The 25,741-nt window shown below is 38.1% G+C and overlaps 1 protein-coding gene across 2 annotated transcripts in view; it reads left to right on the top strand.

Moving 5' to 3' along the window:
• LOC129247078 (GATA zinc finger domain-containing protein 4-like) overlaps positions 1-25,741 on the top strand; it is a 150,515-nt gene that overhangs the window by 60,186 nt on the left and 64,588 nt on the right. The window contains exons 2-3 of one of the 2 annotated variants that reach the window (XM_054885980.1): positions 16,008-16,573; positions 18,014-19,284. In XM_054885980.1, coding sequence (XP_054741955.1) covers positions 16,008-16,573; positions 18,014-18,055 — 608 coding nt within the window. In that variant the 3' untranslated portion in view covers positions 18,056-19,284. Of the gene's footprint in view, positions 1-16,007; positions 16,574-18,013; positions 19,285-25,741 lie in introns of those variants that run through there. The other variant, XM_054885981.1, reaches the window with a different exon arrangement.

The raw sequence follows: 25,741 nt of genomic DNA on the forward strand, positions 1-25,741 counted from the left end.
CCAATGAATATTGGATGTAACAAAATGTGATCGTGAGTAGTGAAAAGCAAGATTGGTCTCACAAGACTTTTAGCCTGTTAAGTACATAGAAAAGTGGCTAGCACACATTCCAAAATTTGTTCCCAACGATTTTACCTGTTCTAAGATCGCAGCAGTCTTGCGAGATCAGGTTCGTGCATAACAACTCCTAAAACACATTTGACGCGCTAAATATTTTGTGAACAATACGGTTTTTGTTAACATATTTGAATTTATTAATTTCATTTACGTGAATTTTTTATGAATTAAGAAAATAAAAAATGTACAATTGTCCTACAAATATTAACGTTTTCTGCTATTGTTGTGGACGTTTCACACCAGCGAGTGAAAAGCATGGATCAATCAGTGATGATTTTACTGTGGCATACAGACATTATTTTGATCGTGAAGTTATTTTGAATGTACCTTGGGCGCCAAACATAGTGTGTAGAGCTTGTTATGTTGGTTTAGTTAATTGGTTGCACAGGCATGGAATTCTTTACTGATGAATCTGATTACTCTGGTAATGATGATGTTGAAATTCAATCATTGTCGAAAAGAGCTCGTCTCTAAGGTTTTAGTACGTAAAAATTCTTTATTTTAATAAAAAAAAAAAATTATAAGAATTCAAGTCTGTATTCTTTTTACTTAATCTATTTAATATTTTTACTTACAGAGTTTTTAGATATTTAAAAAAAAATTTAAAGCAGAGTATAAAAAAATTATTTTTATGAAGAAAAATCTTGTTAAAAATTTATTTTTTTAGAAAATAACAAACTTAAAGTTCAGTTTTATGCTTTTATCTTATAATTGACTTTTTTAGTACATTTTGCAACATTTTTGCTAGAAGAAATAGTGAGAAATTTTAATTATTTTCATAATTACAGTAAAAAATGGTAAAAACATACAATTTTTCGAATTATTGGTATTCAAAATTGCGTATTGAGATATAGGTTCTTCTCAAAATAAGTTTATTTGTACATGTACGAAATTTCTGCATCAAGCTATGACAAAATAAATCGATTAAATCAAACAAAGGTCGATTTATAAGTCAAATTTAGCGTACAGGTAAAACTCCAAAATCTCATGAAAATAGAAAACTTCAAAACGCAATAAAAAAAAAATCGAGCTAACTTTTAAAAACCCAGCGAGGGTTTTGCTATTGAATAGGTATATTTTCAGAAAAAAAAGGTCCGGTGTGGTTTGATTTTGATGACCCCAAAATTGTCGCACAGTGTTATCTAAAGCAAAAACTTCAAATGGATTTCTAATTACCATGATTTTTTATTCTAGATGAACTAAGAAAACTGAGAGAAATTCCAAAATTTCAACTTTTTGGAGGTTTTAAAGAAAAAAATGCCTTTCTATAACAAAAAATCACTTCAACTTGCTATAAAAATCTTGAAAATTTTTTTTTATCTATTTTCTTAGTTCAAATAGAAGAGAGTTTAATACTGAAGGGAACAAGCTATGATTCATTTCAAAAGGTTCATTCGTTTTTTTTCACTCATGTACGCCAATTCAAAGAAATCATAAAAATGAAAAGTCGAATTGTACTATAGCTGTCCGGTCACAGCGTAACTACCTAACGTTCGCCTACCTTTGGCTTTGTATATACGGAAATATTGAGAATTAGGCTCTGTAACTTTGTGTGAATATTCTGAAATATATTAGGAATCGCTTAAAACGAAAAAAACAAAATTGATTTTTTTGACCTTATAAACCAGGCTCCCCCCTTAAATTGAAACTATTATTATAAACCGTGGAAAAATCTTCATTATCGATGGCTGTGGGACCACGTGGAATTTAATAAAATCATAAAAGTTTCCATGGCTTCCGCACCACTGTAGTGCTTTCCAAGCAAAGATAGCTGCAATTAAGGAAGTAGTGAATTGGTTGTTTACTTCTGCAAATACTTAGAGGACGTAAATAACTTCTCCGACAGCCAGGTGGCAATCAGGACCCTAGTCTCGTTGTTTGTGCGTCCGAAATTAGTCGCGGAATGCCTGAATTCTCTCTCGACTGCATCCGAATACTTGGATATTAGGCTCATTTAGGTCCCCGGTTACAGTGGCATAAAAGGAATCTGCTGGGCTGATGAGGTAGACAGGGAACCCTGGAGACGGCGTTACCTTATGGACCCGTGATCTACTCCTGAAAAGATGGACCTCGCGCTGAGTTAGTGCGCAGACGCGCAAAGTCGCGAGATCCTTCGGGCCACGAGTAGATTGGTGGTGCTCGGGTAAACTTATAAGGCTAACAAAGTCCTTACCGGAGCATTGTCCGTTAGGTATCCATGCGGTGAGACTTAGGATTGCTTCAAGGCCTTTCTGCATAAGCTATCTGGAGGATGAGATGGAATCATCTCAGCACCTTCTTCTCAGTTGCTCTGCTCTCGTCGGACTCAGGTGTCTGAAACCTTTTTGCTACACTGCGAATATTGTTGGTTTAAATATCACGCACCCGGTGAAATTCATCAGTAGTCTGAATCGGTTAATACAAACGTAATTAACCAGTATTGATCGGGATCCTCAAATCCAAAGTCCCTTCTTCCTTTTCTCACCCCCGTTTGGTTCTTTTCCACTGTATGGTATCACAATGGACGAATTTCGATTCTCTGTCCAACTGGGTACCCGCGTAGGCACCCATTTATCCTAACCTAACCTAACCTGCATGAATATCTTTTTTCACAAAGCTTTTAGAATTTGCACGAATAGCACCAAACCCCGAACTCTCGGCGATACCAACTCCCGAACTAGTGGAGAACGGCGGGTCAAAAAGAAATAAAAATAAATCCCTGAAACTGACCTCACAAAACAATTTATATGCCGTATAAAATATTCAATTATCAGGTGGCTGGTGGTGCTCTTGAACAATTACCCCAACTCCCATAGTTAAAAAAGTCGTACTGCAAACGAAAGTGGCACTGCTGTATATCCAAAAATCCTAAACAGGCTTTGGCAGCGCAGCCCATTAAAACTCAGCAGCACTTCAACGATGTGGTCAAAGGATTTAAATTTAGTCTTCAACACAGTCTACATTCTTATTTCTTCGTTGCCTACTGATTGGACGAGTGTGTGAATATGCAGACAGAGCTCGGCTGCCAAGTAACCGGTGACATGATATCCAAAGTTACTCGCACAAGTTTCTTTCTCACCAAAGCAGATTGGCCAAACCTGGTAGTGCACCATCCTTTGCCTCCCTGTACTTTTTTGTTCAGAATTGCCAGCAGAATTTAAAGGATTTAAATTTAGTCTTCAACACAGTCTACATTCTTATTACTTCGTTGCCTACTGATTGGACGAGTGTGTGAATATGCAGATAGAGCTCGGCTGCCAAGTAACCGGTGACATGATATCCAAAGTTACTCGCACAAGTTTCTTTCTCACCAAAGCAGATTGACCAAACCTGGTAGTCCACCATCCTTTGCCTCCCTGTACTTTTTTGTTCAGAATTGCCAGCAGAATACTGCCGCCATCGAAACAAAGTCGGTTATATTTTTTAAGAACACCTGACGCACCCTATTGTACTTAAATGGGGGTGTGTAATTAAAGCAGTCCTATCTGCTATTTCAACCAACCCAAATTCCTTAGGATTCAGCCACGTAACCTTGCGCATAAATAACTGAAATGGCAAAAGTAGCTTGAAAGGCTTCCTGCCTCGCAAAAGCCAAATCCCTTCTCACTACTTGTTGTGTGCGTAAACGTTCACTTAACAAATGTCCTTCGTATTGACTGATTAGTGCGTCTTGCTTAAGGTGAAACTGAAGTTGTTATTGTGACCTCTTTTGGTGCTTCAGCGCCACTTACCACACAATAAACAATTAGTTCGTAGTCGTATGAATCTATGCTAAAAAGCAGTATAACCCGGCTGGAAAATCCGGAACAAGGGAAAAATATGTGAACATCTGCCTACAGAGTGTAGGAGTCTGAAAACCGAACAGGTAGGATACGAAATCTCCCCTCTTGAACTACGGACATGGGACCATTCGATAATCATAGCATCCTATAGCCTCGTGCGAGTTTTCCTGTTACATTTGAATTTCAATAAAATATAAATTACTAAATCATTACTACAAAATTATAATAAAAAAATTGGTAATCTCTACAAAGAAATTAACTCGCAACCATCTAAAAATCGACTACCATTGGAACAGTTCTATTAGAATGAGGTGGGTAGAAAAAATGTCACTTCCAGTTTCGAGTTAGGTCAGGTTGAAATGGTTGTCCATAGAGAGGTCACACTTGGACGAAAATCAGAAGTTCTTCCTTTAAGATTCCGTTGTAAAGGAGATAAGAAGGCTATGAAGAAAGGAAGGGGGGGGGGGGGGGAGGCGATGTGTATCTATTGATGACGACCGAACGGTGACTGAGTTATCGTGATGTTAGCCACTTCGTACTGCTGATTAAGTTCAGCAGGTTTTTAATATCAAGAACTGCTATATCAGCAAGCCTAGGAAAGAAATGAGAGTCAATATATTTATATTTTACCTCCGCGAAAGTAGGGCAGCTAAGGGACAGGTGCTGAGATCATTCTCTTCATCCTCCACACATCTGACGCTAAAAGGATTCGAAATAATGCTGAGGCTCACGGCATGCTTACCACACGGCCAGTGCCCTGTAAGGATACCCACAAAATTTGAGAATTGAGATTTGTCAACCTCAGAAGATCCCTGGAACATCCCCAGTTTCGAATTACGAATATTAGAAAAGAATGTAGCGGACTGTAAGTAAATGAAGTTTCACACTATATCCTTCTGTAAAACTCACCAGCTGATTAGATAAGAAGAGATGAATGCGAGCTAGTCATGATTCTGAATTTATTGCTTAACACCGCAGCAGTCCTCCGAGAACGTCCGACTCTTCTACCACTTACTCATACTGCTCCTACTGGTATACTTACACTCAAGGCCACGCACATGTGCGTGCATATATTTTAATTTGAGTTTGTGTATATTGACATTAACATACTCCTATATATTCCTATTATGCCAATGGCTTTCCAGGTGCACACAGATGCAGTATTGAGTTCCAGTTCCAATTACTAATTAAAATGTCAATCAATCTAATTATTTCAGGCTGGTTTATATTAATCTGTCATGCTAAGAGGCTAAGGAGCAGGCAATGACAGCTAGACGGGTGCGTATGTACTTATGCATACACACGTATCTATGTGGTCATGCTTAAACCAATTTATAACTTCGCATTAACGGTTTAGAATGTGGCTACCTTTGCCAAAAATTAAGAAACAGAACACCTTGGGCTTTAATTTATTCTAAGTTTGTCTACCGCTGGAATCGAATCCAGTCAAGCTTAAGTGGTCACACGGTTAGTAGGCTGAGAGAGACTGCAGATGAACAAAACTGATGCTACCTACCATTAAGCAAAAGGGACTGTAGGCAGCTGGTTGGACTGATGACGGGCCACTTTCTATAGGTGAAGCACATGGAAAAGATATGCATCTCAGACAGTGCACCCTGCCCAGCATGTGAAGAGGAGGATGACACGGCGTACCACTTTCTGTGCGTCTGCCCGGCTTTCGCTCGAATCAGGCTTGAGCTCTTAGGCACTGATGCGGTATGAAGCGGCCACCTTGGCTCCTTGGAGGCCGGGTAGATTTAAAAAAAAATAAAAAGGGAACCCGAGTGCAGTACAATGGACTTGATATTGTTTGAGTGCTGTACTTGCTAATTTGTCCGACAAAAAAAAACGGGGTCATACTGTAAAAGGCCATACATAGGTGTCTATATCCTAATACTATACATTCTATCTTATGCAACATTTTAAAAAGTTAGGTTATATTAGACGGACTTCTCATTATTCTTCTTGATTGGCACGATAATCGCTTAAGCGGTTGTGGCAGAGTTTAACAAAGCGCTCCAGTGGTTTCTCGTGCTAACCGGCGCCAATTGGACACACCAAGTGAAGCCAAGTCCTTTTCTGTCTGCTCTTTCCAACGAAAATCAGGTAACCCTCTTTGCTACCACCATATCTTTACTACCACCATCTGATAGTGTGTCGAATACTTTTAGAGCTTGAGCGGAGCCGCAAGATCTTTATTTGCTTCATTATGTCTAAGTCGCCGTAAAGCTCATACTGCTCGTTATTCCTAAATTCAAGAAACGTTCCACAAAATCTTCCTCTGGTACACTCCAAGGGATATCTCATCGAATATCGAACGTATCGTTCAAGCTTCTATGCCATACAATAGGATGGGCATGATGAGAAACTTAAGAGATGTTAGATTTGAGATTCGAGAGAGGGCTTTACCTAGTCCAAAGTGGCACTTATTGGCAAGAGAGATTCTTCGTTGGATTTCAAGGCGGACATTATTATCGGTGTTAATGCTGGTTCCTAGACAAACGAATCTCACTCCTATTTCAAAAGTGCAACTGTTAGCTGTGACGTGGATATCAATACGGGAGTGCCCCAATTGTTTGATTGATGACAGAAGGTACTTCGTCTTGGCCTTGTATGTTGTCAGCCTTGCTGTTACGAGGACATCAACGAGCCGGGCCGAAGTGTTGCTTCCATTTCCTTTGCAAATTTCTTTGTTTATTTGCTGGGTTTCAAACCCCACGCCTTCCAAGTAACAGTACGTACAGTTCTATTATTGGGTGTTTGACCGGCCTCGTCCTCCTATTTGTGGTGTGCGTCTTGATGTTGGTCCACAAATGGAGGGACCTACAGTTTCAAGCTGACTCCGAACGGCAGATATTTTTATGAGGAGCTTTTTGATGGCAGAAGTACACTCGGAGGTTTGCCATTGCCTGCCGAGGAGCGGCCACTATTAGAAAGACTTGTTATTCATTTTGGTGTTTCGCGGAATTTCGAACCTACGTCTTCCGAATGGTAGCTACTCACCAGCCCATTCGGCTACGGCGACCGCCGCAGTTTACTATCCCATTAAGTTTTAGCATAATAAATTGTGCGTTAGAATTCGCTCACAGTTCGCGTTGATTTTTTAATATATATGGGACGTTCCACGTCAGCCGGTACACTAGCCGGTCCAAAATTCTATGGGACCGATTTTGAAGTCCAAGGTCTCAAAATGATCGTCTGAATGCCCACTATTGAAAGCCGTCTGGCCCATTGAGAAATTCAATATGGCGTCCAAATTATGGCGTCTAAGCTGACTAAAAATTAGAGTTTATTTAAAATCTTGTGTGCTCCTAAGAAAACCAGGAGCAATGGAAAAAAAGTAATACTGATTCTTTATGTTCTTAGGGTCGCAGATTACGATTTCGGAAGCAGATTTCCAAAATTCAAAATGGCGGATCCAATATGGCGGCCGAAAATATTAATTTATTTCGATTTGTTTAAAATATATTCCTAAGGGGTTTTTGGGGTCGCTGATTACGCATCTGAAGTCAGATTTTTTAAATTCAAAATGGCGGATCCAATATGGCGGTCAAAAATAAAAAAATTATTTCGATTTTTTTGAAACCTGTTTTAAAAGGGTTTTTGGGGTCGCTGATTGCGATTCTGGAGTCATATTTCAAGAATTCAAAATAGCGCCGCCATTTGAATTTTGGAAATCTGGTTCCGAAATCGTAATCTGCGACCCTAAGAGCATAAAGAATCAGTATTACTTGTTTTTCATTGCTCCTGGTTTTCTTAGGAGCACACAAGATTTTAAATAAACTCAAATTTTTAGTCAGCTTAGACGCCATAATTTGGACGCCATATTGAATTTCTCAATGGGCCAGACGGCTTTCAATAGTGGACATTCAGACGACCATTTTGAGACCTTGGACTTCAAAATCGGTCCCATAGAATTTTGGACCGGCTAGTGTACCGGTTGACGTGGAACGTCCCATATATATATATATATTTTTGCATACGATGTTGAGCAATTTTTTCCGTATTAAAGACTTCCAAACAATGAACTTTATTCATATAAATAATTTTGAAGATACATATATATATTTTTTAATTTGTAAATAATTTTTAGGAAAAAGACATTGCCAAAGTTGCAAAACGTTACAACTGTAGATTATATATTGTATATATATATAATTGGCGCGTACACCCTTTCTGGGTGCTTGGCAGAGCTCCTCCTCCTATTTGTGGTGTGCGTCTTGATGTTGTTCCCCAAAATGGAGTGACCTACAGATTCAAGCCGACTCAGAACGGCAGATATCTTTATGAGGAGCTTTTTCATGGCAGAAATACACTCGGAGGTTTGCCATTGCCTGCCGAGGGGCGACCGCTATCAGAAAAATGTTTTTTTTTAACTTAGGTGTTTTACCGTGATTCGAACCAACGTTCTCTCTGTGAATTTCGAATGGTAATCACGCACCAACCCATTCGGCTACGGCGGCCGCCTGTAGATTAGATCCAACCAAAAAAGGCCTATAAAACATTTATTCTTAAAAAAAAATTATTTCAACCCATCTCCACATCTAAACATATGTATATACCTATGTATATGCAGATTTTATTAGTCTCTAAGAGTCAATTGATTGAAGAATTGAACTTTTTAGTTCAATAAAACCTTTCCGACGAATAAATTATTTTCAAATCACTTATAATTTTTCTCAATATACAAAGAACTTGTAACACTTTATCCCTAAAATTGCCAATTGTATTTGCAAGCACTTCACAACTTCATCTGAGTTGAATACTACAAATTACCTTCATCACATGTGAAAGCAAAAAAGTGTGCGTGAGTGCTCATACCTCCTATCGTTCTTAGCCAGCAGTCGTCTCTCAACTCTCAACATCCACTTCTCACCCACCTGACTCGTTACCAATCAACCAACAACTACTTATACACCCGCCACTTCAAGCAGCACCAACACTCACCACCATCAGCATCAGTGTAGTTGGCAAACATTTGCGCTCGCACTGGGTGAAGGTTCAAAAACCCCACCAATCGAACAAAATACAACTAGAATCCATTGCAGCCAGCATTGCTTCGAACATGTGCGCGACTGAGAGGCAACATGTTGTGAGCGCCAAATGGGAGGTAACATGTCGCCAGCGTCGCAACTCTTATACACCACCGTTAGTGCTATGAAAATGCCGACTGTTGCGGCGCGTGTATAAAATGCAAAGCGTCGCCACGAATCTGGTCATTTGGCGTTCGTTTCGTGTGTGTGCGTGTCGCGCTGACGACGACTACGTAGTGGTAGTAATGGTAGTAACATCAACGCGATTATTATTCATTATCAGCCAACAAAAGCAGCTGCACACCGACGCGACGCGTCAGTTATTTAAAAGTCGTCCATTCGATTTGTCCGTATTTGCAATTTCGTAGGTGAGCGGACTCACTCAATATTTGGCGGATTACGCGACGCGTTTTAATGTTTAACGGCTTCTCGTGACAAATTTCCGTGCAAACGAAAACAGCAAAGCTGGCCAAGTGATAAAGGAAAATAAAACTTGATATTTGATTCATGGCCAAGCGGCAAACAGTTGTTAGGGGAGCGTCGTTTTTAAACTGGATTTAGTGTTAGCCAAAAATAAACGAGGAATATTGAATTGAATTGTGTTGTGTGTGTACATTTGTAGGCTTCAATGGGTAGATTTAAAAATTAGCTGGCAAAAAGCGGTTTTGGATTGAAAAATATTTTAAAACGAATTTGGATAATAAGTTTTGTGTGCTGAAATCTGCATAATTGCTGTTGTTGTTGTTATCTAGCATTTCAACACACACCTCAACTGCATTTATCTAATCTTATCAATGCGTTTTCACAAGCCTTCGCCAGCGTGAGTGCCAGTTGTGTCAATAAGTGTAAGTAAATAACTACATGCACACCCATATACACGCACGCAATATTCGAAAATTTATTTCGGCGCTACTACCGCTGCCGACTTCTTAGGCTTTGCCGTGTGTTTGTGAACGAGTGGTGCTCCATGGCGTATGAATGCGTAAATTCTTAAAGAGGAATTCATATATATCTACATAAATACGTCTTTATTAGTGTTTACAAATGTATGTAGATAAACAAGTTGAGTGAATTCTGTTTCTTGAGCTGAAAATTATTACAAGAACACAAAAAAAAAGAATAAAACCAATCAACTGCATACTTTTGAAACAGCGCCACCAACAGGTATGAACCACATTTGAAAATTTACAGCCATCTGTGTGTAAGAATTTATGATACATTTTATTCGGCCTGGTGCTTTGATAATTATTGTAGAACAAGACATTAGAGTTTGGAACTGTTTGTTGATTGAAGCAAATGTAGGTGCATGCGCTTGTCAATAGCAGAAAAAGATGAAAAATGCCTTTAACAAGTTCTGCGCTTCCGGCTACATGAAGTTTCCATTAACTGATTTCTTTTTGATTGAAGGAAGGCAAATTTACTCACATTAGATATTCATATTGAAGTTACATGCCTTCCTACATCCATATGCACTGGAAACAGATGTAGCAAATTCAGGTTTTAGTATCGAAATTAAATTTTACAAGGCTGAAACTGACAGATTGAATGTGAAAATAGTTGAATTTAAAATAAATTTATTTTATTTATTTCATTCAGTAGCAAATTCAAATGAACTGAACCATTTAACATCTAAATAACACTAAAGTAAAGGGTGTTTCAAATGCGAGTTTTTTCCCAAGTAAAATTTAATAAATGCGAAGTGCGCTCAACAAGTAATTTCGAGGGAACGCACATTTTCGAATTTTTTGTTTGTTGTATTTATACAACTGTTCTGAACATATGTTTACAGCAACAAATATATAGTAGTCATACTCAGTTCATCTTTGACAGATATAATGGTTAGATGTGTTTTGGTGCGCTTGGCGATTTTCTGCCATCGAAAAAAAATTTGTCAAAAAAACAAATTTTTTTTATTAAAACACCTAATTTTTTTGTAATCAAAAGTCAAAATGTTTTTATCAAAAAATCAGAATTCTTTTTTCAAAAATAACTCACCAGACTTAGTCCCTTGCGACTTTTTCTTGTTCTTAAAAAAGAAAATACTTATGAAAAGTTGGCATCGTTGTAGAGCTCAGGCCAAACCCAATCGCTTTTAGGAAAGAGGTGCTTCGGGTATGGGAAGTGTATTGTAACTAAAGGTACTACTTTGAGGGGGGCAAAAAAGAGATACCATCAGTATAAATAAATACTTTTCGAGAAAAAAACCAGTTATTTTATTAAACACACTCGCATTTTAGATGAAAATTCGTTATGCATTTCTGGATTTTATAGTAGACAATCAACAATTTATGAATAATAAACTATATTTTCAAAACTAACTTTTAGACAGAATTTTAGTTGTATTAAGCCAATTTACCGCCCAATTTTATCTATCAAAACTTCAACTGATTTTGGTTAGCTCACATGAGCTCTGCCTCTGGGGTGATATAAGTTCGGCTACTGAGTATCACCTCAGCGAAACTCCCCAAAAATGTATGGAGAATGCTTTTTGCTGTTATAGCAACTAACATTTTTGGAATACTAGTTTTTAACCTATTACAATTTTGCAAAATTTCAATTTACAGATTCACCAGGTTCGGGGTGAATTTCCATAAGTCCTGCAATAAGTTCTATTGCAAGTTAAGTCATAGATATGAAATTATAATACTTTTTTTAATGAAGTAAGTTTTATTTAAAAAAATTTATATAAAAAAACTTTAATTTTCATTCGAAAGGGTCGCCATTTGATTTTCCACAAGCCTTCAAACGATTAGGCCATTCAGCTCTTGCGGCACGCAGGGTTCCCATGGCTATTGACGTCGCTGATCGAACCAAAGATTTTTTGAGACTCTCCCAATTTCTGTGAGGTTTTCGACAGGCTATGCTCTCCAGAAGTCCAGTGTATTAAAATCAGGATTTCCAGACGTCCAATCTTCTGCGGCTTTGAGTCCAGGATTCTTGTTTTTTAGCCACTGCTGGGTGGTTTTTGCTTGATAGACTGGAGCGGAATCTTGCTGAAAAATCCAACGCTTTCCATTGAAGAGAGTACTACTTCATCACGCCTTCTACGACATCCTTCTGGTACACTTTTTCAACGATCTTAGCCCCAGAAATGAAGGGGATTTTTTTCTATAGGCTTGTCGACCCAATTCGAGCTCCTTTTAGTGACTTTTAGATTTTCGCTTTAATATCTGTTAAGATCGCTGCCAACGAACTGCGGAAAAAGAAAACTGAAATCGAAAGCCCTTATAAAAAAAAATATTTATAGCTAATAATAGTATTATAAAGAGCACTTCTCAGGAAATTTTAATAATACTTGTAATATTCTTAAAAAATAAAAATAAGTACACTTCCGTTAGGTGTTTGGCCAAGCTACTCCTCCTATTTGTGGCGTGCAAATTGTTCCTCTTACTTCCAAATATTAAATAAGCTGATAAAAAATATAAATATGTATATACCCATATATTTTGTTTTTTGAAAGCTATATTTATGCTTCATATTTTTTTGCTGAAAGCTTTCTTTATGCTTCATTTATTTTGAATCGCTTTAACAAGTAAAGGCAATCAAATCGGTTTTATCGCTTCGAGAAATATTCTTCCAAACGGAGTTAAAATGGTGGCCAGGTTATGTCTTACTCAGGGAATTGTGTGCATATCTGCATATTAAAGCATCTGGTAGTTCATTCCAATTTTAGAACTGCCAAATCACAGAGACATAAGCCAAAAGAATTGAGTCATAATTTTTCTATTGTAATATTGCAAAATTTTGTTTTCAACTAATAATTATTTTCAATGAAATATTATTGAAAATATTTTATAATTTTTTTGTTGCTTTTAACTTTGATTTTCGATATGAATTAGGGAACTTACAGTGAATTCATGTCCAGAATAAACCACTTCAAACTTATGAGGCTACACGTAAAAGGCGATCCATTGCAATAATTTTGTAAACATAACAGCTATACTTCTCCATATTTGCGTAAATTGGCTCAAATGGTCCAGGCAGTACCGACTACCAAAGGTTCTGTTGAAATCGAATTTTTTGCTTTGTGCGGTACGTTTTACAAAAACTTTGACCACTCATATCTTAAAAACTAAAAGTTTCCCACAAAAAATACGTATTTTAATCCACCTAAAATTCCACTCCTAAAATTCCGCGTATCCATTCCGCGCCTCATAAAGTATTTAACTGACGTGGGACTTGAATTTATCCAGTTTTGCGAGTCTTAAGATGGGTAAATTATTTTTTCAGGTGAGACACACGACAATCAGTAGATGATCTAAATCAAAATTCGTCTAAATAAAACTAAACTTTTTAAATAAAAAAGAATCTACTCTGTTGGCGTAGAAGCGTCAACCAAAGGATCGACCGTCTCAGGCCCATTCCAGCAATGCAAAATTTTGGTAGGCATCGAAAGAGCATCGGTAGAAAACTTCGCCTTCTTCCAATCTGACCTCATCTCGAAATCCGTTGGCGAAAAATGATGCACGCAGACTTATTCGCTTGGTTTCAATGAAGAACCGCACGATTTTATCCAAACTTTTTTATTTATTTTGTCCTTTGGGATATCTTTTGTCCACGTTTCGTGAGCTTGACTTGTTTACAGTGGCACAGAAAACAAACTATGTGACATATCACGCTGAAATTTTCCATGTAAGCTTATAACAGTCCTACCAAAAAACAAAAAATTTATTTTTGCAATATGTCATCCGCGGACCGTTTTATTGATAACGTCTCGTTCATATTTGAGTAGAAGGTATTATGTATGCACCCCGTAAAGTATGTCCACAAGTCAGTGATTTTATTGAATTTGAACAATTGAACCAGATTGACTGAATGACTTGCAGCAGATAACTGAAAATAGAGCCGATTAATTTACATTTATTTAAATAATAAAATTTCGAAAAAAGTTAATCTAGTTTCAATAACGAGTTTTTGTTATTTCATTGTTTTCATGCCATATATTTTATTTGTATATTTTGAATAAATTTTCAATAATTTTTACTCTCCTTTTTTATTTATTTTTTTCCACTTCAATTTATTATTTATGACTTCCATTCAATTTTGCCAATATATTGATTATATCACAAAGTAAAGCAAAAGCTGAGTGAATACTCACAAATATTTGTACAGACTGTCAGTCTCAAAAGAAAGTGTACACCACATTTTCATAATTTTTGACTTTTTATTTATTTATTTTATAATTTTAGTAAATTAAAAAAAATATAGTTCATACTACAACGAGAACCATATAGAGCAAAGTTTCGAACTTTATAAAGGACTTGTAAAAATTCAGTAAATTTTCATAGAATTTTCAAATTTTTATTCAGAATTTCTGATATCTGCAAAAATTTCTGGTATGCAGTTTTATAACCCATTAAATTTTGATATAATAAAGTGCAAGTTTCAGGTAGGTCAAAATTCACACTGATTTTTGAGAATTTTTTTCGTGCGCGGTCTTGTGCATTTTCTCCATTTAACGCCTACTCCAAATTTCTTTATATGACAGAAAACACTCAAAACCGTCAGCAGAAAAAAATGTGAAAAACCAATGCAAAATCACTTGAAATTACTTTTTATTATATAAAATTCAATGAACTATAAAACTGCATACGCGAAATTTATCTAAAAATTTTGAGCACAAGATTTTAAAATTTTTATGAAAATTTGCTGAATTTTTGTAAATTTTATACAATTTCGAAACATTACTTTATATGATTTTTGTTGTATATTAGTATTCACTATATTTTCATATAAAAATTGGAATTACAAAAAAAATGAATGCAAAGCCAAAACTTATCGAAATCTGGTGCACACTTTCTTTTGACGCTGACTGTATGCACAGTAGAAAAAAGCGTAAAGTATAAAAATAATTCATTTCGTTATTCGAACGGATATTGGCTAAAAATGATTTGTTGCAAAAAACTTAGCGCAATGTGTGCAGAATTTTATATGATTATTTTTTTACATTCCTGGCAATCAACATCGCATGATATTCGGCTATATGAGCGGGCGTACACACATGCATAAGCATAAATACATATTTACATATTTTTATATGCACACATGCACACATGGTAAATGCAGATGTATCAAGTGTAGTTATATTTGACAACACCAGCTCAGAATTGATTGCCATGTAAAATTGGTTTTGCATGGAGTAAAATGTTTTCCCATTCAGGTTTTAATAAAATGCAAAACCATTCAAAATATAATGCTTTGGCATGCAATAATATTACATATGTTTTAAAATTAAATTTAGCTCTTAAAAATACATTTCTAGAGAGTAAAAAATCAAAGAAATTTTTACAAGCTTTTCATCGATGGGAAGAATTTGAAGACGATATTGTTGGTTTTTATTAAATAGCAAACAAGTAAGGCAACAGATAACGTAAATATGTTATATGCAAAAGCTTGTAAAACCATATCGATATCGAATTATTAAATTTTATTAAGTGGATGAAAAGCTAGTGAAGAGAAATTGTCTACACCCTTTAACTTAGTTTGGGTGAGAAAAAGCGCTCCGGCTAATCAATTCTTTTCTCGACTTGGAATCAGTGACTATCTGCTACGATAGCATCAGCATCCACACAAAAATGTGCTTCACTAAAAGTTATTTTTTAGACTAATTTTTGGGCACTGAAAACGAATCCCTTCGAGATATACCTTCTGCTCAAATATGAAGGAGACGGTATCAATAAAACGGTCCGCGGATGACTTATGGCAAAAATAAATTTTTTGTTTTTTGGTAGGACTGTTGTAAGCTTACATGGCAAATTTCAGCGTGATATGTCACATAGTTTGTTTTCTGTGCTACTGTAAACAAGTCAAGCTCGAGTGTGTTGTTCGAATTTAACGATGGAAATTCAAAGAATTTGTTTGAAATTTTGTTATTCCAACAAAATTTCGGCTTCTGGCGCCTTAAAAATGTTGCAGGCAACCATAACGAAGCCATAACGAAAAAAAGAGTACCTTATCGTGTTACATAAACTCAAATATAGCAAAACCATTTAAATCTCAATGTTTGCCCTAAAATGGCGAGCAATCACTATTTGACCAGTTATTTGATGAATTAATTGACCAATATTTGCTTTTATTTGCCTTTTTTCCACTGTAGCTATAAACAGTTTCAATACCGCAGAGGTGGATAAGGAGACTCTGGACATTGTTAGTTTTGGTGATGACCTTAGTAGGTGTACCAACAACAACGGTAGCGGTAACCACATTTTTCATATAAACAGCAGCAGCGACAGCAACACCACTATCATTCATTTCGGCGATAGTCATTGCGGTGGCGGTGACAGCAACTACAACAACACCAACAGCACCGACAACATATATAAGAATAACAGAAAAGACTACAATAACAACAGCATCGCTGCCAACAAAACACGTGAACTGAAAGAGCCACAGAAATACGTTGACTCGTTATATAACAACAACAACGATAGCATAAGCCACAAGCATTGCAACGTTGCCATCCACTGCAACAGTAGCAGTAGTCCGAGTTATCGTCAAGGTGCGCGCAGTGAAAACTACAATAACAACAGCACTAGCAACAGCAGCAGCAACAATAGCAACAACAACAGCAGAAAAATGCGCCGCAATGTAAAATTCATTGTTTTCGTAAGCATAATCTGGATATTCGTCATGGTCTACTACTTCCAGTCCAGCACGGAAAAGGTGAGTAGCAGGAAAACAAAGAAAACGTCTATCATTTCCATACCATCGCTCATCAAATTTGCGCATACATTTGGGGTGTTCATGCAGATACCACCTCGATCAAAAAGTTCCCGGAATATATTTAGAATATTCAAAATACAAGTTTATTCCTCAAACGTGATATTATCGCCTTCAAAGTACGACCCATCAACTGCAATGCAATTACGCCTGCGTTTGATTCAGGCCTCGCAACATTTCCGGAACTCGAAGCTTTATTTTCGGTATATCCATCAGAGTCGACTTCGATTTTTTCATTACTTGCCTTTGGAAGTAAACTGGGGGATCCCCAGCGGATTTTTGACTTCATCAAACCGATAAAAATTGCAGCGACCAGTACCGGGTGAATTCGTTGGTTATTGAATGGTATTCGTTTCGTTCTGGGTCAAAAATTCACGGATAATGATGACATTGTGCCGAGGTGTGTTGTAATGATGCAAAATCTACGAGTTGTTTTTCCTCAAATCCTGTTTTTGTAAACGTCTCGAAACGCTCAAATAATAGTTCTGATTAACTGTTCGATCTTCTGGCAAAAAATCGTGGCATACAATACCGTTTTAATCCATAGAAACCGTGTGCATCTATGTCTTTTTTTACTGAAAACGACGTGGTTTTGGTTCATGCGGAGCTCTTCACTCACTCGCTTGATTGCGTGTCGCACTCATAAACCCACATCTTCACAACCCTATGTCTCCAGTAATGATGCGTTTGATACATTTTATGTTTGGGTGTCAGCTTTCGAAATTATGTGTTTGACGATGTCAACGAGGTCCCCTTTTGCATGAAATTTAGGTCCTTTCGGACCAACTTTGCAGAAACACGGTATAAACTCAAATCATTAAGTACAATGTTCTGAATAGATCCATGAGCAATGTTCAAGTCCTCTGTCAGCACTCTGATGGTCTGTTGCTTAATTTGCGATGATTGATCAACTTTTCTTTCGCTTCATTGTTGCGATCTTCAATTTTCGATTTTGACGACCAGCCACTACATTCGTCGTCTTCGAAGGACTCTCTTCAGCGTTCTCTACTGAAACGTCCGTGCCGCTCGTTAACGACTAATGGCTGTTTTCTTTGGAGTATCATTAACGATGCAGCTTCAGCAGAACTGCAGAACTGTAAAAAGTGGAAAACACATGCAGAGGTAGATTTACTCAGGATGGCGTAACTTTTACAAATGTCAAGCCATGGCGCTAACATTTTTGTGTAGATGTTAATCGTAGATGTGGCAACCTAACACAAAAAAAACAACCAAACGGAGCTCAAATCAGTTGAAACAGAGCGTCACCTGCCGGTTGTTCCGGGAACTATTTGATCAAGGTGTTATGTGTGTGTGCGTGTAAATGTATGCAACTTCCATCATTCCTTCCCTCCTTCATTCTTTTCTTCGCTCTTTACTTTCCAGCAATTTGCATTTGCGCTCCCGTTGACGCCCATCCACCATTAACCAACCATTCCATCGTTCCTAATATTTCATCCATAAAATCGCAAACAGGAAAAATATGGTAATCCAATTGGGGGTCCATGAGTTGGCAGCCCATCGGATTAATTTGAATTTCTACTGGACGTTGCACTCGTCACGCCAGCCGCACAGAGGGAGACAGCACTTTTCGCTTCTTGCTTGCATATGTTTTATCTGATATCTGTTTTATTCTCAGCTTTTGAAAATTCCCGTTATTGTGTGAGAGCACATGCATACACAGCTACACATTTAGCAAAAATGGATTGAGGCTCGATATTAATTAAGCAAATAAGCGCATTCGTCTTTGTCACGCAGGTTCATTAAACTGTTTGCGCTAACTGAATATTTTATATCGAAACTGCTTGCTTACACTGATACGCGACTATCCAATTTGTTCACTAATGAACAAACGCCGAACACCGAACGCGACACTCCCACCCAATCCGTCTGTGCCCATTCAATGATTTTTATTCATTACAAGAAGTGAACGACCTACATTTAAATTGTGTTCTTCATCGCGCTAATTGAAATTCCATTGAGTAAAATGCAAATCCAAAATGGCAAACCGCCACACTAAAGGCCATACAATTACCAACAACAACAGAGCGCGGCTGCCTCAGCAACAACCTGCAGTTAGTAACTTTTTAGGGAAAATAGCCGGCAAAACTTTGCTTGAATTGTTGATTTGCTGCAATAATTGGCAACAACAACACGGCCACCGCTCAACCAAGCAAAACCGATAACTAGATTCAAACACGTATACATATATTCGTATGTGTGAATATGAAGTAGGCAGGTGTGTAGGTACAACAACTCATGGCCTGCCACTTGTGAATGCACAGTGAGCCACCCAGAAGACATTTATGTATGTATGTGCGCAGTTACAAGTATAAAATAGGCAGACAAGTGTGCTTAGCCTCTCACATATCTACACACATGCATGCATACACACAAACTCTCTTCTTTATTCTACTCACGCACTGCAACCGCTTACAGCGGCATTGGGCAAACAAAAAATGTGTATACCGAGTAACCAAATCCAAAGCAGAAAGACAAACAACGTAAAACGAAAAGTTGAAAAACTAAAGTCTTGAAAATTGGCCGTCAAAACCAAAAACGAACAAAAAAAGAGCGAAAGTTTCAAGAAGTAAGAGTTCTTTTCATCAAGAAATTTTTCGTCGCCCAGCCTTTGTAATGGTTTGCAATTTCTTGTTTATGTGTTGGTTTTGTTATTAAAATCTAAATTTTATGATGTCCTTCCAACTTTATGAGGTTTATCTATTGTTTGTTTATTTTTACGGCGTATTAAAGGATAGCGCCAGACAAAAACGATACACTTCATATGAATGCACAAATATGCTTACACCCATGGCCATATTAATGGAAAGGCAACCACTTTGCGTTTGATATTTTTTCAATTTAGTGGCTGCCGTAGCCGAATGGGAAGGTGCGTGACTATCACTCAGAAGTGACCAAGCTCAAAACCTCGAGTATGAAACGCCAATCGATAGAATAGGTTTTTTTCGACTATCTATGGCCCCTATGTAGACGTTAGCTACAAAATTATTTACGAGCAGATGGTCAGCGAAAGAAAAATAGCTGAAAAAGACGTACGCCAGGGATGTGTACTTTCCCCACTCCTATTTAGCAATGGTCTTGAGGTGATACTAACAACAGCACTCAAAATGAAGAGAGATATTCGCTGGGCTCTAGCAGATCGTCTGGAAGATTTAGACTATGAGACGATATCTGTTTACTTGCGCATAATTATACTGAAATGCAAACGAATTTGAACGCAACTACGACGAATTTGAACGGAAGCAAAGCGGTTTCGAAAATAAATATCGCGAAAACCAAGGCTATGAAAGTAATGGCACATTAAACTATCCACTTCACCATAACCGGATATCTGATGAAGGAAGTAAACTCCTTTATTTACCTTGGCAGTGTTAATGTGGTCAATGGAGGATCCAGTGCAGATGTTAATGAACGAATAAAGAAAGCAGAGACAGCATTCAGCACTTAGCTCTATATGGCGCTCACTAAAGATCTCTAGAAATAACAAAGTACGCATATTTGAGTCTAATATAAAGTCATTTCTACCTTACGCCTGTGAAACGCGGAATCTGGCGCAAAAAGATACGCAAGTATTTTAAACCTTTGTTAGCCGGTATCTGCGTGAAGTCAAACGCATATGCTGGTCGAATCCCCATTTTTAAGGAAATGGCCAAACGGAAATGGAACTGGTTTGGCCACTCACTGCGCCGATCTAATAACGTAGTGGTTAAAAGGTTGAAAATGATACAGAACCTAAACAGTTTGTTCGTTCTTCGCTAAGTGCAAGGTAGTCGCAGAGTAGGAATTTCAGATGCATGTATCGTTCTACCCTAGCTTCAGTTTGGCCATGAACGATGGAGTGGGACAGCGCCCCGTCCCCAGTAACCCCACTACAAATTTACACTCTTTCCTGGGAAGGGATGAAATATAGTTTGTAGACCTGAGATTGTGCCTGCGTAGCATAATTTTCGCGATCCCACATGAGCTGGTTCTTTCCGATCTTGAGTTCGCTTCTTGAATTATAGCTGCGTCTATACCCAGCCGTTGTTTGCAGAGAAGTGGTTATATGCCAGCCGTGCTAGCTACAGAAAGATTTGCGCCTACTTTAACTAGTATATCCATTTTCGCGTTTACTTCAATTCCTTATGTCCTAGAGCCTAGTAGACGGTGGCTTGTTTCTCAGTTTCTAGCTCATCCATCCTGTTCCGGCATTGTTCTACGCAGTGTGAGTTTGTCATTGCCATCAATTGCTATTACTAGGAATGGTAGAGACCTGATGAATTTCTAATCACTAAGGACTTGAGATCACCAAGCGTTTCAAAGTTTTGTTTACCGACTAATCGACTCTTCCTTCAATAAATTACAGTGAGAGCCGCGGTCGTTGGGCGATAAATTTGACGATCGCCGGAGATGTAGTATGATGAAAATAACTGATCAGTTTGGCAATTGAGCTGGACACGTTAATGTTCCTCTTATCCAACACACCAATTAATATCACCAAGTTCAAAGGGATTTACATGCGAGTCATGAAAGTTCTAGCCGTGATAGCGTTTAATAATTACCAATGGTCACATATCTATGTAATATTCTCGAAAAGCTTATCAATATTTAGTAATGTCCGTTACTTTATACTCGAAATCCTTTATTAAAATAATTAAAATTCTTTTGACAAATCCATCTAATTTTACTTTTTCCTCTGACATAATTCTGTAAACAGGGTCATCCATTTTTTGGCAACTATTATAAAAGACTTACATGTATCAGTACGCGTACTATATAAAGTAGATTTGTAAGTATTTGCGACAACGCTTTAAGTGGTTCGGTGGCTTATCACTTTGGTTGTTGTTGTGCTTTGATGATTAATTATCTTAATTAGCTTAAGTGTAAAAAGTGTGGAAGTTGAGTGTTTTAAAAGTAATTATTGTAACAAAATACACGAAGAATGGAGGTTGCGAAAAAGAGAGTAAAAAACTATTTTTTGGTTGTTTTTGTTTTTCATAGCGTGCAATTTTGCTTGAGTTGATTAAAAAGCGGCGCATTGTAAATCTCAAGTCTTGCTAAACAATCTTCAAAACTTAGAGGATGAGCCAATTGCAGTTTCTAGTTTCTCTTTAAAAATAAAATTGACAAAATGTATAGTGAAACCTCGAAGTAACGAACCTCGATAAAACGAAAATCTCCATGTAACAAAATGTTGGCTGAAAAACCTAATTATTGCGAAAAGATATAAGCGAAGAACAGAAGAAATCAAGCGATAGGTCCAACCTCCGTTTGGTGAATTACTCCACCGACTCTGCCATTTCTGCCAACATCTCTCGTTCACTGCTTTACGGCCCACCTTATTTCTTGAGGATTCAGCCTTCTGTCTAGCCAAAATGACTGTTGGGCTATTGCAAGCTCTGCTTTCCTGATGTAGTCCGGAACGCGTTACACACTTCTATACAGCCAAGTCGGAACAAGGATCTCAGGTAAAATTGAATCTATGCAAATGGGACTATCGCCTAAGCATGTCGCAATCTCACGATATGTCACATGACGATGTTGCAATATCAGTTAACGCTTAGCATTGAGTTCTTCTGTCACAGCAAACAATTGCGGATGGGCGTCACAAAGTTCGTCCGCTCGCAATTTGTCCGTAGCGCAGTGAAAAACGATTTAATTCGGGAAATCAGCGAAATTTAGACTCCCATCACCAAAATTCCAAGCGAGTTGATCCGCCTGCTGCGCTCAACGTTATTCTGCACTTACTTCCTGTGGATCTGCAAGTTAAATCCATTGCTGCTCAGAGCGCTATTAGGTTGAAGGAGATTGGCCTCTGGAGACAACTTCCTGTAGGATATAGTACCATCTTGAAGCAGATCTCCCCTTCCTTCTCTGTGCTTCGCACTGATCTCTCCATCTGCAAACTGGGTTTTTAGGGTTGTGCTAGGGCTATCTTTCCGAGTAGGCAGGATTGGAAAGAGGGGGTAGGCGACACGGATATAAATACCTCTGTTTTCACTGACGGATCCAAGATGGAGTCTGGAGTAGGCGCGTGGGTTCACTCTAAATCAGCCAGCATTTCGGTCTCCTTTAAACTGTAGGAAACAAGCAACGTTTTTCAAGGAGAGGTCTTCGCGATCCTGCAAGCATGCAAAATCAATTCGGGATCGCTCTTGGGAGGGGGACATTAATATTTTTTCCGATAGTCAAGCTGCGATCAAGGCCCTGTCGTCGCCATATTGCAGCTCTCTTTTGGTGAACTCCTGTAAGGAGGAACTCAAACGTCTCGAACGTGCCGGAAACACTTCCCTTATCTGGGTTCGTGGGCACAGGAATATAGAGGAAGGAGTCGACAGAACGTTTCAGCTGTCCCCCTCTCAGACATCGGTGTCCCCTTGACCGTTGTTAAAGGGAAAGTACACAATTTCTTTCTAAAAAAGGCGCAAGACAGATGGAGGTCTATCTCATCGTGTGCTATTTCGAAAACACTATGGCCTCAATACGATACAAACAGCACGCTTAAGGTGATAGGAGTCCCCCGCCATTCAATTTCCACATTCATTGCGGTGTTCACTGGTCACTGGGTGATCGGTACTTATGCGGAGAAGCTTGGAATTCCGTACAACCCCTATTGCAGAAGCTGTGGGGATCCTGCAGAGAAAGAAACTGAGGAACACTTTCTCTACAAATGTCCGGCTCTGGTGGCTAGGCGCTTGAGATTCCTTAACGTGCCCTTTGGGGATGACTTGAAGAAATTCTCCAGCCTAGATCCCTCTTTTCTCCTCCACTACATCAACAGCACTGGATGGCTGTAGACGGTTTTTCTCTTCCCTAAATCTTTTCACAGGTAGTGGTCCACATAATGGTATCAAAACGGCACGTAAGTGCTACTTGAAGGGGTACTCTTGTCATCTTACCTACCTGATCCGCTAAATGTTTTTATTTGAATCCTCATCTAAAGTCATCGAAAAAATTTCCATTAAAATGCTCACGATTTGTTTCCATTTTTTGACGGAGATAAATTTTTGAAGCAACTGCAAATGACACAAATGAAACTCGTATGACACAACATTTTAAAGACGATTAAAATTAAAAATGTGAAACTTTAACAGGAATATGTAAGATTCGGGGCTGCCATATCTTAAGACTTAAGTACCAACCTGTGAAGCAATTCGATTTCTAGAGCTTCCTTCAGGAATTTACACTCCTTTTGAAGTATAGTCACACTCTTTTTGAAGTAAATTTTTTTGTTGTAATTGCTTTATTAGTCTATATGAGTAATTGATGTATTCATACACTAAACTGCACACATAAACAACCAACAAAATATATCGAAAACGAAGCTATGCTACTCAGTTTCCGACACGTTTTGAGCGCATCGGTGTTAAAATAACTGCCGCCGTCAATTTGAAATGAAACCTGTCAATGAGCCACCCTTTTTTAAACACTAAATGCCACCCTTTTTAAACACTTATCAATGTATTTACTGCACCATTTCCTGAAAGTGCATTTCACGATTACTCTAAACCAAAAACGTCTAATCAATTAATCTTCGGCTTAAATAAAATAACCGATTATTTGATTTTAGTTGCAAAATTTACTAGCATAAATTTTACGACTCACTTATTACCTGAACGTGAACATAAATCAAAACTCAACGGTATCAAACAAAAGGTCGGTAATAAATCGCAATAAATTCGTTTGGCGAACCCGCAAGCGCAAATAATAGAAAAACCTTTCAACGGTGTAATAAATGGCAAATGGAAGTTGAGGAAAAGACAGACGAAATTTATTTCATTTGGAGGACAAATGCCTTGCGTTCATAATCACATCATCATCAACAACAACAGCAACAATAGCAAGCGCGAGAGCCAAGCAAACAATGGAGGAAGATTATGCAGCAACTTGGACTAGCAGCTGCGGCGTTTAAGCGCCGCTTATTGGCCATAAACTTCGACAGATGTGAGCGACAGTTACAAATTTGTTTGCCTAGCGAATGTGTAAGCGCGCAGATATCGGAAGGTCTTTGGATTTTCGGCTTTGCTATTCATTTCTGGAGCCAATGTTGCGAAACTTGAAAGCAGCCAGCGAATTGCGAATTGCGATTTTTTACATGCTTTTTTTGATTCGTTGATTTCTTTGTGCTTTTCTATATTTGTTTATTGTTACGTGCACACTGCTTGTTGTTATTGTTTCTATTTCATCTTGATGTGCATTTGCGCAAATCAGTGACGACTTTGACTTCGCAAGTACCAACCAATATAAAAAAGCTTCCCGATCGAAATCACTTTTATTTGCAAATAATTTTTGGTTTGTTCGTGCTCTTTCTTTTGTTTTGTTTTTTTGGTGCTGCAGGCTTCACTCTGTTTGACTGAATATTCAAGGAAATCTGCGACATAAATGCATTGCCCACATCCGTAAGCGTACAAGCGCACATACATACCCATATGTATGTTAAGTGTATATGTATGGGTAACTAGCAAACTGTGCAATTGTGGTTTGTTGTCAGTTGTGCGGCTTGTGGCTCAAATTTGGAGGCAGCCTTTCACTTTCACACTGCCACAAAATGAAAGAGACTGGTTAGAAAAAAGTGGAGTTTGCTTAGTGTGCATGTGTGTATGTGCGTGTGCAGTAGCCCCAAAAAGTCGTGATTTTCAAAAATCGAAAATATACATTAACAATGATAGACCAACCAAGCGGCCAGCCGACCACCAACCAGCTAGGCAACCTAGCCGCCCGTCCACAATAAATCTTTTTCTAGTGGCCACTTATTTTTTGCGAATTTTGTTTTTATTTTTAGTCTCTATTTACTATTTTTATCATTTATTTGGTCACCAAAAAATTTAAATTGAAACCCACCCGCTTCGCCTCACATTCCCCCTACTGCGAATGTGACATACAGCAGCACAGCAACAACAATTAGCCGGTAGTCCATTCATTTGCCGAGCAGAGGTTGGGCATTTGCATGCGGCTATGCATCGACACACGCCCATACAAACAAGTTGCTGGGGGGGGGGGCGCAAGGGAAAACAGGTTAATTTGCTTGTTCGTTTCATTTGTAAGCTTTATATTGTAGACATTTGAACTCTTGCATTATCCAAGTAATTTAACTTGTAGCACTCGGCTGGCATA

This window comes from Anastrepha obliqua, chromosome 5 (assembly GCF_027943255.1).
Source record: "Anastrepha obliqua isolate idAnaObli1 chromosome 5, idAnaObli1_1.0, whole genome shotgun sequence".
Taxonomy (NCBI): Eukaryota; Metazoa; Arthropoda; class Insecta; order Diptera; family Tephritidae; genus Anastrepha; species Anastrepha obliqua.